The 18586-nt window shown below is 33.9% G+C and overlaps 1 protein-coding gene across 1 annotated transcript; it reads left to right on the top strand.

Moving 5' to 3' along the window:
- Window positions 1-1150: 1150 nt before the first annotated feature.
- Window positions 1151-18111, top strand: LOC145683276 (uncharacterized). The gene is made up of 5 exons (XM_081754642.1): window positions 1151-1286; window positions 3178-3216; window positions 4499-4552; window positions 7418-7440; window positions 17794-18111. The coding sequence occupies exons 1-5, from the start codon at window positions 1250-1252 to the stop codon at window positions 17968-17970; spliced, it is 330 nt and encodes a 109-aa protein (XP_081610768.1). The 5' UTR covers window positions 1151-1249; the 3' UTR covers window positions 17971-18111.
- The last annotated feature ends 475 nt before the right edge of the window (window positions 18112-18586 follow it).

Raw genomic sequence — 18586 nt, 5'->3', positions numbered from 1 at the left:
AAATTGTTCAGGATACACATGGTACGTTAACACACTGAATCGTTTCCAAAAAAAAACTGCTTCTCACTATCTGTTACCGCTTTCGTTTTATGGCGATAAACGTTGTAAACGGAAATGACTAAATTGTACCACTTCCGGTTTGAATAGAGAGTTACCGGAAGAGATAGAACCTATCCTTGATACAATGTATCGATTTGTAAAGAGTGCATCTCAATATCTCTTATCGTTTTTGTTCATGCTTATCAACAGACAGACGGACAAATAAAATTGTTCTTTAAAGCGCCTAAAAACGCTGAAAAAACATGTCTAATTATTTTAAATGAGACGTCTATATGTCAAATTTCATACCTAATCTTCAAATGTTCGGAAATATTGATATGTACATTTTAAGATAAATATATTCCGTCCTGTTTCCCTTATTTTACTTTGAATTTCTAAAAGTCTTTCGTTAGTGGTACTTTACGACAAAATATCTATGTCCTGTCAAAATTTTCAGTTTATAGTTTAAGAGGTTTAGCCTAGGCGTTGATTAATCAGTCAATCCCTCACTCACTGTGAACCATGGGCGCTCGAAGACAATTTTCTAGAGGAGTCATCTCCCTGGTTATTAAATCACGTTTGGTATTTTTTATTTGTATTAAGAAAATTTTAAGAAATTTCATACATTTTCGTGAGCCGGGGGCCGCCCCTTTTGTCCCTCTTCGGGCGCCCATGTTCAGAACATCTTTTACAAAGAGAGATTCTACCCATAATGACTAATATTCTTATCTGCTTTTTTGTCACAGAGATAAACATTTATGTATTCTATTTAAAGAAAACCACAAACAAAGATATTTTATAACATGTGCACTCACATATATTTATCTATTTCCTTTAATACCGTGAATTCCTGAAATCAGATAAACCAAATTATCACCGAACAAAGAAAATTATCCTTGTACTTCTACGTATTAATAGCAAATATGTTTCCTTATCTCAAAATCTGTTTGAAGATGGCTTTATAGTGAATCAAATCCGAGAACGAGCTTTAAAATTCTGGAACAAGGACGTGTGCTATTTTATATTTTATACGTTTTTATTTGATTTGAAGCAAACAGATTAATATAGGCGCACTTACAATAGATGTTACTGACGTCAGGAAATAAGGAAATATTTTCCTTAAAGCCACTGATTAATTGGATATAAACTGTATATAAAGAGGTTACACTGTTGAAAAAATAGGAGCATTGTTTCTCAGACAGAACACAACATGAAGACATTAGTTATTTTAGTACTCTTCGTCCAAGGTAAGTATTAACATCAACGGATTTTAGTTCGTTCGGCATCTTCGCTTTTTTAGTACAATGTTGTAATTTAATTAGATTTGTTTTCTTTGAAACAAAAGGTGTCCCATAAAGAATACGACTTTTGAAATGTCCGCCATTTTTGTTTTAATAAGTTGGCAGCACTGGACGTTACACGATTTTCATCTCTTTCCTTTGTGGCTAGCAGTTGAATAGCGCATGATCGCCATCTGTTTTCTGTACGGGTAGGATTGGAAAGCTCCTTCACGAAGGCACAGCCAGTGTTGCCATAGTGAAAACTTACTAAAATTGTGGTGAGCAGTGTTCGTAGGTTCCCTTAAGGAAAATTCCCTCAATTGACTCAAAATTTTCCCTTTTCTTACTAAATATTCCGTAGTTTCTTTGCACTTGAACCAGGACATCATAATCATTTGCAACTCAGTTACTCAGCAATGTTCGTAGGTTTCCTTAAGAAAATTTCCCTCAATTGACTCAAAATTTTTCGCTTTTCTTACCAAATTTTCCCTAGTTTGTTGAATGTTCAATTCCTATGACAGAAGTTATTTAATAAAATTAATTTCGCTATAGTAAAAGAAACACCAACCACATTTATTTTATTCATTTACTTTCTGCTTCTTTTTAAAAAAACATTTTTCCGTCACTTTTCTCTTTAAAAAAAAAATCACCCAACCAATAATGGATACCAATTATGCTACTTTCAGCAAACATACATATACAAACTATTACTGTTATATTGATTTATTTCTGAAGAAAGAGAAAAAACTTTAAACATTTATATTGGTCTATTAGTTAGCCCGAAAATTTTCCTAGGTTTTATCGATAAATTCCCTTTTTTCCATTTTTGCTAAATTTACCTACGAAATTTCCTTAGATTAGGGAAATTTTCCTTAAACTTCCAACACTGGTGGTGAGTGGTGCATTCCTACCTGTACAGAAAACAGATGGCAATGGTGTGCTATTTGACATTCCGCGATCACTAACCACACTAGAATAGAAATGGCGGGGAATTTAAAAAGTTGCGTTCTTTACGCGGAACCTTTACAATGGAATTTGAATGATGTGATTTTAGCTATTTCTTCTTCAGGTCTAGTTACTTATCCTTTAATTTTGCAAAATTTATTTATATTGTATACGCATATAAGTTACTTAAAATATTTCTGACTATTTGTAATATTAAAGTCAAGAGTAAGTTTGTGACTGATCGTTGCCAAGGCCATAATATTATCCGTACAAACATGAAATTCGGACACAATACTCCTTTTGACAAAAAAGGAGGATTTGTCAAAGCATATATCCTAAGGAGGGGTTAAGTTTAATTTTTTTAAAATAAAAATACTGTAATTACCAAATCTCTGAAGTTAGAAGTTGAAACTCGCTCTATAAACTTACAATTATAAAATAACAACACGTTTTTTTTTTTCAACATTTCCACATCTTTCAATATACCCAACTAAAGACAGAAAGGAGATAATTCCTATAATATCGAAACATTTCTACTGTTTATTCAGAAAATGCTAAATATAAGGATTCACTTAAGTTGAAAACGTGTATTTTCGAGTACCAAGTAAAAATTGGGACAACTTCCCATGAATGTTATTATATATTTCCCGTATTCACCAAAATTTGCATTGTCAAATTTGAATTTGTTTCATCTTTACAAAATTTCTTGATTAATGGAGAAATTTCGGGAAGATTGCTTGGTTCTTTGTCCAATTTTTTTAAAAAAAAAAAAAAAAAACGGGACAACGGATTTATTAAGTGACTCAAAAGGATGAGATACGTTATTCTCACAAAATGTAAATACCTAGTTTAATTTGTTGATCAATATGATTAGCTCACAAAAACTAAACTATATTTCTATTTTCTGTTGCAGCAACTGTACTTGTCTATGCCGGAAAACTTCAATACAATGGTAAGTAAACCATTACTTCTGTATTAAATACAAAATAAGCTGAACATTCCGAATTTGTACCTTTGTTTAAATATATATTAGCGGCTACGGGAAGCATAGTGGTATGTCATATTTTCTAACTTTCGAATAAACTAGGAAAGAAGGTTCAACATTTTCATGAAATTCAATGCAATTTCACATGCCAAATAAGCTTTAAATAAATAAATAAATAAATAAAATAAATTATATGAGGGGGTATCAAAAATTTCGTGCAATCACCTACAAGGTGACGAAGCCCTGTCAGATATGCATTTTATAGTTAAGTTCTTGTATGTTAACCATGCAAATTCTCGACTCGTTAGAATATTTCTTTTTAATGTAAATGACTGAAGGTGTGATGATTGACAATCTTGAGACACAGAGAGTCATTACATTCATACATCTTCAGGGGGAATCACCAAATCAGATCCACAAAGATATGAAAGAAACCTATGAGGATGAAAATTTATCATATGAAATGTCCAAGTAGAAACGGCGATTGCAATCTGGACCAGAGTTGTTCATCCTCTCGAGGGCATCCTCACCCTCAAATTTCCTCACCCACAATGATGTGAGGGAGAGGGTTCGCGAGGGCGAAAGCAAGCTTAGACAGCGAAGGTGAGGGTGCGCAAGAACGAGGAGAAAATCCCAACACATGAGCGAGGGTGAGCGAGGGTAATGGACAACTCCTTTCGTGAGAGCGAGGGCTTGTAGGTGAGTGCGGGGCGAAGGTGAGTGAGGTCAGAGTAAAATGAGCATCTATGATCTGGACATGTGACCACCGCGGACACTTCTTGATCTGGAAGACCACCTTTCACTGATGATGGAACCTTGACGGAGAAAGTTGAGAACATAATGGAATACAGGAGTATAAGCATTGAAACTGTTATGTATGCAATAGGTATGAGTTAGGGTCATACTGGAATACCATTCACGACTAGCTGCATCTTCAGAAAGTGTCATATATTTATTTGTTTTGGCTATGTTTTGGTCTGTGAACGTTATTGAAAGGAAAAATACAATGATTCGTTTTGGAATTATTGTCTTATGTCTTCGTACAACGTTTCTTAAGTCATGTTTTGTAACATTTGATCACTATTAAGGGCTTATGTCGACTTATTTACTTTGACATTTGTTTCTGCTTTTCTGGAAAAGTAATCTTTTGATTTAAACCCCTTTGACCATGCACCAAATACATACAGTATTATATATGTATATAAAAGGACTAACTATTTATATTAATAGAAGTTAATATTTCTTTCAGCAAGGGATTCAGAACTTGGTGCACCTGAATCACTGTCAGCAACAACACCTGGACGTAAGTACGGTAATTAGTTTTGGGCAATACCAAAAGTGCTTGAACTTCAGTGCAATATCGTTAACAGTATTTTGTAGTACATACATTATATTTATACAAAAAGACTCTTTAGATATTAGTAATTCATATTCTTTACTTATCCTCACTTATGTCAATCTTTTGATTACTATGTAGAATAGAAAATATGCTTATCAGGAACCAATATTCCATTACACAAGCAACCAGTACAGTTGTTTATGTTTTGAAAGAAGAGTTATTCTTTACAGTTTAATCAAGCCTTATCTGCAGTAATTAATACTCAATATTATTTCTTAACTCCTGGAGATTCCAGCCTTAGCAAATTGTCTTAGTACTTCTTATATAAAACTCAAAAGATTCACCTCAGTTTTCTCTAGCTATTCTCTCAGATATATCCAAAGCCTTTTACATAATTTCTGCTTTGATTATGCCTATAGTTGTTAACAGATTTAACATTTGTAGAAGAAAACAAGAACACAATTCTGATAGAAAATCACGCAGTTAGTGAACAGAGTGTTATACTTCCCTCTGCATTTTGGTTGCACTATATTGAGTTCCTCAAGGTAATGTATCGGTCCCCTTTTTTTTACCAGTCAAACAATATAGAAGATTTCTTCTTGGAGTACAACTCACACCCTTGCTACAAAAGCGCCACAACTCAAAATTGTCAATTTTAAATTATGTTTATATTCAAATTTGTGAGCCTGTCCTCTATCCTACAATATAGGAATCATGGCTCTAGTTTTACTAGAAGCTGCGTGAGAGCGCTAGTTTCGCTAGTGAATAACATTAAAATGAATGTATTACCAACAGTATCAAATGCGATTTACTCAAAACTAACTGTTTTGAGTTGTGACACTTTTGTAGCAAGGGTGGGATCTGGTCTTTTACTAACTTTTCATCTTCTTCTTGATTCAACTGTCGTGTAATTTGGTTGCATATGAGTTTAGTTATTCGGTCCACAATTCAAGGTTACACCATAAATGAGTCCAAAATTTCTATTCGAATAATTTGAACAGGAAGAGGTTTCCATTTTAAAGTCAATCTATCTTTGCTTCGTGACTTTTACTTCAGAACACAAACTTAATTTTGAAGTGCACCCAACAATGAAGTCGATGAACTTGAACAAGCATAAATTTCTTGTACAGCTTAACACACAAATGTCTGTTACGATCGACTTCACAAATGGAAGAGTTCACAAGTACAATATAGACTTATTAAAGTATTTCTATGGTGCATCAAAAAACAACTCTTTCATACTTTAAATACTATTGTTAAATTAGAATTAGAGGCTAGAACAACTGTTTCATACTCTGAATACTATTGTTAAATTAGAATTAGAGGCTACAACAACTGTTTCATACTTTAAATACTATTGTTAAATTAGAATTAGAGGCTAGAACAACTGTTTCATACTTTAAATACTATTGTTAAATTAGAATTAGAGGCTAGAACAACTGTTTCATGCTTTAAATACTATTGTTAAATTAGAATTAGAGGCTATTTAAGGACCAAAAACTTTGCCTTTAGTTCACTAATGTTGCAATAATTTGTTCTGAAACAACTTCTTGCATCAATAAACTACCTCTCGCTTCCTTCCTGTCTTCTGTGGCAGAAATTTTAGCTACACTAGCTTAATACGTTGATATCGAATGGTAATGATGTACGAAAGAGCAAAAGCCAGTTCTGTGGTTGAAAATTGCCACGGGCATTAAAATGAGATACAGAGGAAAGATGTATAGTGAGAAACAATATTAAGTATAGGTTTTTCAGGAATAAGAAATGATAGCTCCCACCTCTAGTTAATATTGTTTCTAACTGTATTGCAAAGCTGTGCCCAGTCCTATTCTCGCATGACCCTATGTCCCAGAGAGGCAAGCTTTGCAGTTAGCAAATTTTCTTCTTACTATAGTCATCGCACGGAGTCGTGAAGCTTGATCTATACCTACAAATATCAGCATTCAATAGAATGCGAAGGTGTGTCCCAGTCGTCAATCCCCATGCATAAAATTGTGCCAATCTTGTCTCTTGCGCTACACGGAGAACACCTCCTAAGAGTACAGTGTTGTCTGATTACCATTAACTTTAGTTTTGTTTTTTCTTGCTACTATTATTGTTACCTTTTAATTCGAATAATTGTTAGTTTTCATTTGTCTTATAGTTCTTTAAGTCTTGTTTCTTGTTGCTCGTTCACTATATCTTCAAAGTTTGACAACATTGATAGTGCACACAAGCTGTTTCACGTTTTCTGAAGTGTACGTTCGGAAGGCAGCTTCACGTATCATACCGATTTTTTCTGATCCATTATGAGGCAAAACAGTTCTATGATTAGTTTAGAGCCCAAGCTTCAGAGTAACAGCGGCCATTATAGTTTTTGTTTTAATTAGCAAATATAATTTTATTAACCAAATCCGAAAGTTATATTATTTTATTTCTTCCATTTCCATTTAAATATTCACGATTCACTTAACTTTTTTTTAATTTTATTTATTTTTATTTTATTTATTTTATTTTTTTTTTTTTTACATTTTCTATTTTAATATTCACTAATGTTGAGGGAAGCAGTATTTTGTTAGTTGAGAGAGAAACGTGAAAGTAGAACATGCGTTTTTTTAATGGTTGTGCGACGGTATAATATTTAGTTGCAGAGTCGCGGCAAACAGTCGTTCGCTGAGATCTAATATTTTTGTTTTCTGATGCTGTTTTAGTAGCAGATCACTTAACCCACTTTGGTATCAATGTTTCCTGTAGAAGGATGCAATACTCGATTAACATTAGCAAAATTTAGGTTTTATTTGTAAATGTATATTTTGTAACTAATTTGACATTTTTCCCCTTTCATTTCAGCAACACCTATTCCATGGTTTAATGTAAGTATATATACATATTTCTTTAATACTGTTCAGTAGTATTGGGTTAATATCGATACTTATTTCGACCATTCTTAAATATTACACAAATTAAGTCATTATATTTCAGTTTTACCAATTAGTATTAGATTTGTATCTCTTAAAAATTTTTAAAGAAATATTTAAATTTCATAGTGATTACAAACAAGGGCGCCCATGTTGTCGTTTCCAAGGGGGAGCAAGTATAAACGACATTTCAAATGTAGTCTCAAATTTGCGCTAACTGTTCTAAAATATCTATTGGGTTTTCGATCTTCCGAAGCACAATTTCCTCTAAAAGGGGGGAAGGGCGAGCGCCCCACCTTGCCCCCTCCTGATGGGCGCCCTTGATTACAAATACAATGTATGACAGTATTTCGAACATGCTCTTCACAATACTCCAAACTTTTTTTTCTTTTTTAAGAATATCCAAAGTAAGCCATGTGAATGAGCCATGTAGTAACTATAAAATGTTAGTGAATGAAATAATAACTGTTTCCAGGACTTTTCTTATGGGTCAGAAACTTCGGCTCGCAGTTTATAACCTGAGTGGAACAAGTACCTAGCATAATGTTCCAAAATAAAAGAGAAAATTCCACGATAGTAGTTTCTGTATACATCAATCTCATTACATTTTTGTATTCTGAAAAAAGAAAACTCCTAACAGACACAAAAACAGTTCTTGTATAAGCAAAGGTATTTTTTGATGAACTGTTTTCTTTCATGTTTTCCAAAAGTAAGGTATTGTAAAATGTTCATTTTCTACAATCACCGATTCAATTATCAAGTCTATAAATTTCGACACTAAATGCATGTTAAGTGCAGAGTGTTTAAAAGGTTAAGCACCAGAGTATCTTGTGATAAAACTATAAGCACCAGAATATCTTGCGGTAAAAATATAAAACCAGAGTATCTTGCAATTAAAAGACAAAGCCAGGGTATGTTGGGAGAAAAGTATAAGCGGAGAGTAATATTTTGCAATTAAAGAATAAAACCAGAGTATGTTACAATAAAGGGATAAGGTCAGAGTATGTTACGAGAAAAGTATAAGCGCCAGAGTATCTTGCAATTGGGGAATAAACCAGAGTATCTTACGGTAAAGGAATATGGTCAGAGTATCTTGCGACCCCAGAGTATTTTGCGATAAAAGGATAAGGCCAGAGTATCTTGCGATAAAAGTATAATGAGCATTGTATCTTGCATTTAAAGAATAAAACCAGAGTACCTTGTAATAAAGGGATAAGGCCAAAGTATCTTGCAATGAAAGCATACGCACGAGAGCAAAAAGACAAGCTATAAGCTTGTAGTGAGACACATGAAATTGCGTGAATGAGAATTGTGGACAATGAAGAAAGCGCAAGACAAGAAAGTAAATAAAAAATATTGAGATGGATGTGTGGTATCATCAGAATAAATAAGGAGAGGTCATTTGGAGCTAATGAGACGTTAACAACATAATCTAGTGTTGTAGTAAAAGCCATGGGATTCGATAAGGCATTACAATGTCATATGTGATGCAATACACGAGAATCTCAAGGGGCATTGATAGGTAGCCATTAGGGAGCAACAAAATTCCACCATCTAAGGAAATCACACACACAAAAAAAACTAACATTCTCTCTTAGGTTCCGTCCAAACCGAGAGTTACTAATATACACGTAATGTCCTGAACTACTGACCTGGACGCTCCTTATGAATTGAATTGTTTAAGACAGTGGTTCTCAAACTTTCCGATAACGCGGACCCCCTGCTCATTAGGAAAGTGATCCGCGGACCCCCTTGCAATGCTATCTGAAATTTCACATGGTATTAAAAAATATACTAATTAGAACTACCACTGACAAGAAAAAGATCAAGAAAAATACTGTAATAAGTAATTTATTCTAAAGATACATGATTGTTTCCTAGTGAACGAAATTTCAATTGAAAATACAGTAAGTTTCAAGACTGAAAATGATTTTAAAAAAAAGAGACATGCACTTGATGAACTATGTTCTCAAATTTGGGATCACTAATGTGAAGAATAAAATTCTTTGTGTTTTTCCATAATTGCATTGAAATTTGGAATAAGTTTTGTGACCATCAATCTTAGGTCCGATTCCACCACGTTAAGGCGATTTCGCTTTAAGGGTTTAATACTGTAAAGAGCAGAAATGGTCTGCTCACGTAAGTAAGTGTTAGGTAAAGGCATCAAATGTTGCAATGCCTTTTTAGACAACTCTTCATACTCACAGCGCACAAGCAACCAAAAGCTACAAAGTGCATTTTCTTTGAAAACGTTTTTTCCATAAAGTATCGCAGTATAGTTCCAATAGCTGTTCTTGTTCTGAGTTAGAGAGATTCATACCTTGTATGTCATGGATTTCTACATTAGTGAAAGGATTTTCAATCCAACCGTTACCAGGTTGTGAAACAGGTAATCACCACCAGGTTCAAAACTTGCAACTAATGCTTTCAAGTGTTTTGTGCATATCAGCAGAGAGTTTTCCACCTAAAGAGTCAATAAAAATCCTTCAGCACTGGAAATGATGAATAGTTATTGTTTTGTACTCGTACTGCCCACAGTTGCAGTTTCTTAGTCTTAAAAATACTTCTTGCGTAACAGCTGTGAGTTCCATTTTATTATAACACATTTCAATTTTTAGGCGTCGCGGACCCCACTTTGAGAACCACTGGTCCAGGATAATTTCGTAATCCACAAGTCATTTACAAGTTAAACTTTATTGAGATAAAAAAAAGTAAGAAAATTTGATTCATTCATATTGTGATTAATGCGATTGAAGGTATTTAGAAAGGAAAGATAGGGAGGCGGAAAAGAACAATAGAACTAGTAAACAATATTAAAACATATAAAAAAAGAACAACAATTTGAAAAACTTTACCAGTGATGCCAATTTGGGGGAAAAGTCGCTAAATCTAAGGGATTCGACTTCCAGGATAGTGACAAAAAAAAATCGTTTTCGATTAGCGACTTTTTTTGGTGATTTTTGAATGAGAATTTGGCGACTTACGTACAAATCTAGCGACTTTTGTGCTACCAACAACTTGTCCTTCTATAATGAAGTACTATTAGTCGAATCAGTTTAGATACATGTTTGTTTTCCTTTTGTTAATTTGAATTCGCGCAAGCATTAATGAGCTGGGAAAGTATATAGCATGTTTCTCCATATTTCCGCTTTGATTGATGTTACCTCTTGCCCTCTAACGGAAACCAACTCCAATTTATAATGTCCTTTAGGTTGCAGAGTAGGGGTGTTCCGGATTCCGGAATTCCGGAATACTTCGGAATGAAAATCTTAATTCCGGAATCGGAATTAAAAATTTAGTTATTCCGGAATTCCGAAATCTCGGAATTCCGTAATTTCGGAATCTCGGAATTCCGTAATTTCGGAATCTCGGAATTCCGTAATCTCGGAATTTCGGAATCCAGGAAGTTCATTCCGAAATTTCGAAATCTCTAAATTCCGGAATTTCGGAATTCCGAAGGTTCACCTCGAAATATCGGAATTCAGGAATCTCGGAATTCCGGAACTTCAGTCAGAAATTCCGGAATTTCCAAAACTCGGAATTCCGGAATCTCGAAACTTCAGCTAGAAATTTATGAATTCCAGAATATGAGGACTTCGGTTCAGCACTTCTGAATCTTTGAAATTCGAAATTCCCAACAACGGTACGTCGATCCAGCATATCGGAATCTCGGAATGCTGAAATGTCAGCATCTGAAATCTTCAAGTAACATGATTATGCGATAGACATCAACACTCAGACAATGTAATGATGAAACTTACTCTTTTTTACTCATTGTCAGTGGCGGCAATACTCCGTCTTTCTGCAGAACGAAAAGAGCTGAGCAGAAGGACTCATTGAACAAAGTGTAAAAACTTCATTTACTGGTTCTTATCTTGTTCTAATGTTCTATCCAAGGGCAGGCTCTAACATGTTTATACATCATTGCTAGCGGGTCACTAGTGCAATACGGATAGAGTATCGACCAGTTTCTTCCCTGCGCGGCTTCAAAATGACATATAGAAAATGAAAAACTTAGAAACAGGGTGAAGCCATAGATTGCAAGTTTCGTATTCATTACCTATATATTTACTTGCACACTTGAGCCGATATTCACCCTCGTACTCCTTAATGTTTAGAAGCCAGGTTCTGGATACGTAGCTGAAATGCTCGTTCTGCGCACGAAGAGATTTTAGATTTTAGAAAGCCATACGACTCGGTTAGGAGAGAAATATTATACAACGTTCTTACAGAACTTGGAATACCGAGAAAGCTAATTAGATTAATTAAGATACGTTTAAATGAATCCCAAAGTAAAGTCCGGGTAGGAAAATTTTTGTCCACGAGCTTTCACGTCGAAAATGGCCTGAAACAAGGAGATGCGTTGTCGCCATTATTATTTAACTTTGTTCTGGAATACGCTATAAGGAAAATCAAAGATAGCAACCAGGGCCTACAGTTGAACGGTATTCACCAGGTTATGGCATATGCTGATGATGTAAATTTAATAGAGGATGATAGGAGAACAATAGAAAGAAATGCAGAGATCTTATTAAACGCTTACAGGGACATGGATTTAGAAGTAAATGCAGAGAAAACTAAATACATGAAAGTGTGTCGGAACCGTAATACGGAAAATTGTGGATGCGTTAAAATATTAAATAATACTTTTGATAAAGTGGATAGTTTCAAATATCTAGGATCAATATTAACAGACGAAAATCATATTCACGAAGACATTAAATGTCGACTAAAAGCAGGGAATTCGTGTTACTATTCGGCGCAAAATCTCTTGTCCTCGCGAATTCTGTGGAGGAATTTGAAGCTTAAAATATATAAACCGATAATCATCCCTGTTGTTCTGTATGGTTGCGAAACATGGTCGCTTACACTGAGGGAAGAACATAGACTGAAAGTATTTGAGAACAAGATCGTGAGACGAATATTCGGACCCAAGAGGAATGGGAATGGGGAATGACGGAAACTTTATAACGAGGAACTACATAATTTATACGGTCTACCCAACATTGTTAGGGTCGTCAAGTCTAGGAGGCTTAGGTGGGCAGGTCATGTAGCTAGAATGGTAGAAAGTAGAAACGCTTTCAAAATCTTGACTGGAAGACCAATCGGAAAACGACCATTAGGAAGACCTAGGCGCAGATGGGAGGACAATATTAAGGTGGATCTCGCAGAGATTGGAATACAAAGTAGAAACTGGATGCAGTTAGCTAAGGATAGAAGTCAGTGGAGAGCTTTTGTGAACGCGGCATTGAACCTCCGGGTTCCATAGGCCATAAAATTAGTTAGTTAGTTTACTCATATGTGTACCAAGTTTGGTTGAAATTGCTTCAGGTGTTCCAGAATTATGCTGGAACAAACATACATCCATTTTTAAAGGACAAAGCATCTAGCTCTTCTCCCTCATAGTTTTCTTAGTTTTTATTTTCTTGTATTAGGAAAAGAACTTTTCAACGAAAACATGTGGTTCGGAGCTCACATACGTAGTCGGTCCCGTAACTAGCTGATAGCAAATAGTTTTTCATAACGTAGGTTTTGCATAATGCTATACCATAATTATGTAGTTTTTGTAGACAGCATGGCACGAAAATTAATTCAATTATACCATGATACCTTTTTTAATACACAAAATGAAAATTTTCCTTAATGTCAAATGTATTTTGCGTTAATATAAAGAAGAAATAAAAATATGATAGATCTGAACTGCGGAAGATTGGAAATACAATGTAATATATTTGTAATAACTGTATTTAATATTTGTAAAAGCAGTGGAAAAATATACAATCAATCTAGCTTTCAACATAAAGTAATAATGAAATGCCATATCAATAGAATGTTAATCCTCTCAAATTTCTTTAATATAAAGGAAACCTATAATTTTAGTTTCTACCGTAATTTTTTCTATCAGAGCTTTACATAATAGCGGATTCTTACTCTTATAAGTTAGGCTATCTGTTCATAAGATCAATAAAATAAACAAACAAAAATACCTTATTATGTTTAAAGATGTTGGTTAATGCAATATAAATTTCGTATAAATTTTCATAGATTAGAATATACATTATTACAATTAATTTACAAAAACTAAAAAAAATACACATTACCTCAAATCCAATACTATCATTGTACAACATTTTAATACTTTTCTGAACACGGTACTCGCGGTTATAGAACAACCTTTATTTCGTCGGACTCTCATGTATAAAATCAGTTCTTCGATCCCGACTCGTGAGGGGATAGTTATGTTCGCGACAATTTTCAAAAGAATAAATGTTTTAAAAATTAGAAATAATATCCTATATATTTGATGGATGCCATTAAACCTGATTGTATCTGTAAATTATTTCTACTACAAAATGTTACTTTTGAAAATTCTTTTATCCTTTCATAGCGTTTTCAGTCTGTTTAGTTTTACTAGGACATATGTAAAAGGTAGAATGGAAATGTATTAATACATTAACTACAAATTAAAATAAAAAGTACTTATCATGATGAAACATAAGGAAATGTTATACAAATAACACAATAACAATATATATTACGCATATTTAATACGTAACACTAGAAAACTAAGAAAATGTTATGCTGTACAAACAACATTTTAAATACGAAATATTATGAAACTTAAGAAATATATTAATTGAAATATTATATTGAAATAATGTATTAACATTATGAAATCAAAGGGAATGTTATTTGAATAATATACAGATACATCTATGCAGTGATAATGACACTGGTAACTATGCCCTTCTCAATAGCTTAAATTTACCGTACCTTTGAAAATAAGGAAAAACAGATACAGAGACCGACAGAAGTATTGGAATAATATAATTAATACTTTATTTACATTGTATGAATTATAAACAACATACATCATATTTACTTAGTAGTGTTGAATTTGTAAACATATAAACGTTACCATTATGTGTCTCCGAAACTATATTTAAAATATCATAATGCATGTATTTAGCACACAATATATAGAGTCTACTATATTTCTCCTGCGGTCTCACTTATAGGACGACATAACGTCTCCAAACGAGTAGACACATGACTGGATGCATGTTTTATGCCTCCACCACACAGTCGTTGATTTCATACTGTGCCTCGCAACAGCAGCTCGCAATTGTAGTGTAAAGCTAAGCATTCACAAGTGACATGGGGTGTAAAGGTAAGGAGACAACAGTCGAAGAGAGAAATGTAATTAATCTGTACAAACAACACAAACCCCTCTCCGAAATTGATAGTACAGTCAACAGAAGCAAAATCATGGTGTTCTCCATCATTCAGCGCTTTAAACAGACTAATAGTGTTGTGAATAAGCCGAGATACGCCGCTCCTTCTAAACTTACTACTAGAGACAGGAGCCAAACAAGCAGAATCCGGCATCTGAGATTAGAGGAAGCCTTGAACAATATTCTGGCACTGTGATGCACACAGGAACAGTTGGACGGGTTTTACATAGTGCCGGTTACAATGCCAGTTTTCCTACGAGGAAACCATATGTCAATTGTGTGAATCAGAAAAAGAGTCTAAAATTTGTTAACCTGTATAGGAGAAGCCAACAGAATTCTGGGACCACGTTCTCTGGTCGGATAAAAACAAATTCTGCTTATACAAGGGTGATGGACGTGTTACAGTGTGAAGGCTATCAAATACAGCTAAGAACATGGTAGCTACAGTGAAACATGGAGGCAACAGTGTGATGGTATGGGGATGTATAGCTTCATCAGGCGTTGGGGAACTGGTGCTCATAGATGGAATCATGGAAAAGTTTGAATACAAGAGAATTCTTGAAAACAATCTTAAGAGGAGTGCACAGAAGCTAGAATTGGGAAATGGTTATTACTTCCATCAGAACAATGATCCAAAGTATACTGCGGAAATTATGAGGCTTTGGATGGTGTATAACACTCCTCACACTTTGAAGATACCGACCAAATCAGCAGATTTAAATCCTACAGAGAACATCTGGAACGAGCTCGAAGATCGTGTTAGGAAACATCACATTAGAAGTAAGGACCATCTAAAAGAACTTCTTCAAAGTGGAGAAATATGAACTCTGCAATCAGCACAAAAAAGTACAGTCATGTTAAAAAATTATCGTAGTAATCCATAGAAAGGGGAACATAACTAATTACTAGCTGTTCTCTGTTGAATGCTGATATCCAGATGTAAACAAACTATTTTCATCCTTTCTGGTAGTGGAAATAAGTATCCGATGCTTTTCATGAGTTTATATATTTAGTAGAAGACTCAAATTTATTTTGTAGCAGTTGTAATTTTGTCTACTTTCTTTGCATAGCTATAGAAATGATAAATCTAGTAAACATGTTTATGTTAGAATAATTATGTCGGACTCCGTACTTCGTGTTGATTTATGAATCCCCTGTTATACTAAGCCAGAGATGTGAAACAATGAGAAAATTTAGCTTATATTCAATAGTATTTTAAAATGTTTTTGGGACAATAGCTTTGTTCATGGACAGAAATATTAACTGCCCAGCATGCTCAGCGGTAAGATTATTTGTGTACACAAATATTTTCTCGCTAATTTTGTTAATCTTGAAAGATGGTGGGAATGATTATTCCACCAAAGTAGTGGCTCTTCCTCCAAATCTGCATCCCTAAGGCTTAGGTACAGGTTCAATTATTCTATGTGACTGCCTTCTTTATCCTGTCACCAAATGTCCTTCGTTTTAGGCAACTGTCTAATCTTTTAGTACCAACATTCCCTCGATTATCTTTTTTTAGGATTTCCTGCTGGAATAAGTCTCAACTTATACAGTACTCTATCTTTTGTTATCTCAATATTTTTACCCAAATTATCTTCTTTAAACCTGAGATCTAAGAAAGCACAAATTTTCTACAGAATTCTGCTTCTTTCATCCTTCTCGAATCGCGATTTCAGAAGAGAGAAAATTTCCATTTTCATGCTTTTTTCATCTTCTTTGAGGCTGCTTCTAAGATCTGTTCACTATCTCCCTCTTCATTCAAAAAGTCATAGAATGAAAGATGTGTTTCCTGCGTACTTGCTTCATCTTGTTGTCTGTTTTCGAAGGTCCCTGTAGCTCAAGGGCTTTGTTTACTCTAATATTCAAAGTATGGCCGAAACAACTCAAATGTTGGAAATAGCTCAAGTCAACAATGACCTTTACAATATTGGCACTACTGTTGTTACACAACAAACATTTTCAGTTGGTATTTCCCACATATCTATACTAAAATATAAAGCCTCTAACAGATTTGATCTCGGAAAATCGGAATTCCGGAACTTCATCGCAAATATCGGAATTTCGGAATTCCGGAATCTCGAAACAAGATCTGAAATTTCGGAAGATCGGAATTCCGGAATCCAGAACACGATACTAAATTTCGGAATCTCGGAATTCCGGAATTTTCGGAATCTCGGAATTTTCGGAATCTCGGAATTCCGGAATTTTCGGAATCTCGGAATTCCGGGATCTCGGAATTTCGAAATTCCGAGATTCCGAAAATTCCGAAATTCCGAAAAACGGAATTCCGAAAAATTCCGGAATTATCGACATTCCGAATTCCGGAATTGAAATCTCAATTCCGAACACCCCTATTGCAGAGCTTCCGTTTAAAGGCAAACTCATTTTTGATTTTGCTGAACTGAAATTGATCATAAATTAATATATATATATATATATATATATATATATATATATATATATATATATATATATATATATATATATATATCGTTCTAAAAATGAATTATTCTTTGTTACATATGATCCTTTCAATTTAAATTGACCACAAATTTAAGACATACACTCATACACACACAGACACACACACACACACACACACACACACACATATATATATATATATATATATATATATATATATATATATATATATGTTATGGAGAGAGAGAGAGAGAATTCCACTAATAATTTTTTAGCGGCTTTTTGTGTCAACTTGTTGGCAACACTGAACTTAACAGTAGTGCATGAAAGTGTCTCACTTTGTGAAACTGAACATAGAATAATCGTGAAAAGGATTATGGAATTTGCATCTAAATAGGTAAAATAGAAGTCTATCCAAGCTCGGAACCATTTCTAGCGTAGCTTTGAGCTCAGGGTTCGATTTTCGGTGGAAGCTCGTGTAGTTAAGATCCCACATTAAACTGTTGGTACTGGTCTCGTATAGTTTCGATTCTAAAAATAACATTAAGCTTCAAACCAATCATTTAACCCTATGATATACTGTTGTGCAATAGATGTAACATTTATGAGTCGGTATAGATATTGAATTAACACACAATTTTGTTTCCAGTGTACGGAACCTTACGGAGCTTACCCAAATCCATACAGCTGTCATGAATTTATCGTATGCAGCGGAGGATATCCATGGCTCCAGCATTGTCCAGCGAATCTTGTATTTGATGTTGATGAGGGCGTCTGTAAGAATGCACAAGATGCAAATTGTGGATCAACATCTGTGACCCCATGATTTCAAACTAAAACATAAAATGATCTACTCAACTCTTTTGACGTAAACATAATATATTTTTGTAAAAAAAAAGCGTTAATTATTTTCTTAATGTAACTTATATATTTTTTTTTCATAAACATAAATAAATATTTAGTTATTTAATAATGTTATTTTCTTTGCCAAAAATAATTACATATACACTCTACGTAACTGATAGGATTATGTTTACTAGTAAAAGGTAAACAACAATAAAGATACAATCTGCTAGTTAAGAGTAGAAGAAGAGGTATATAGAAGACCATTTTGTGTTTTTGTGATGAAATAAATATATTTGTATATAATAATATACAAAAGCTCTCTAAATATTGTGTAACACATCATTCAACAGTATTCAAACATTGTTACATAAATAGATGGGAAGTATTTTGCAAACTTCAATTACCCATAGAGTTGCATAAATGATGTTTTAATAGAAATCGAGTACAAATATGGAATACCGAGAAACTTTCATTAAAAAGAAGCTTGAGAACAAGAAAAGTAGAAAAATGAATAATAGATGAGAGAAACAAAAACAAAATGAAAATTCTTGAAATATTGCATCATTGTACAGTTCACTTACAAAAATCATTAACAT

This window comes from Thermobia domestica, chromosome 4 (genome assembly GCF_964235325.1).
Source record: "Thermobia domestica chromosome 4, izTheDome1.hap1.1, whole genome shotgun sequence".
NCBI classification, from domain to species: Eukaryota; Metazoa; Arthropoda; class Insecta; order Zygentoma; family Lepismatidae; genus Thermobia; species Thermobia domestica.
The sequence above is the reverse complement of the archived record's forward strand: the minus strand, read 5'-3'. Positions and strand labels throughout refer to the sequence as shown.

Excerpts from the sequence above, each read along its gene's own strand:
- LOC145683276 (XM_081754642.1), top strand. The coding sequence starts at position 1,250 with ATGAAGACATTAGTTATTTTAGTACTCTTCGTCCAAG. Across the intron at positions 1,287-3,177 it reads TTTAGTACTCTTCGTCCAAG|CAACTGTACTTGTCTATGCC; the intron begins GTAAGTATTAAC and ends TTTCTGTTGCAG. Across the intron at positions 3,217-4,498 it reads CGGAAAACTTCAATACAATG|CAAGGGATTCAGAACTTGGT; the intron begins GTAAGTAAACCA and ends TATTTCTTTCAG.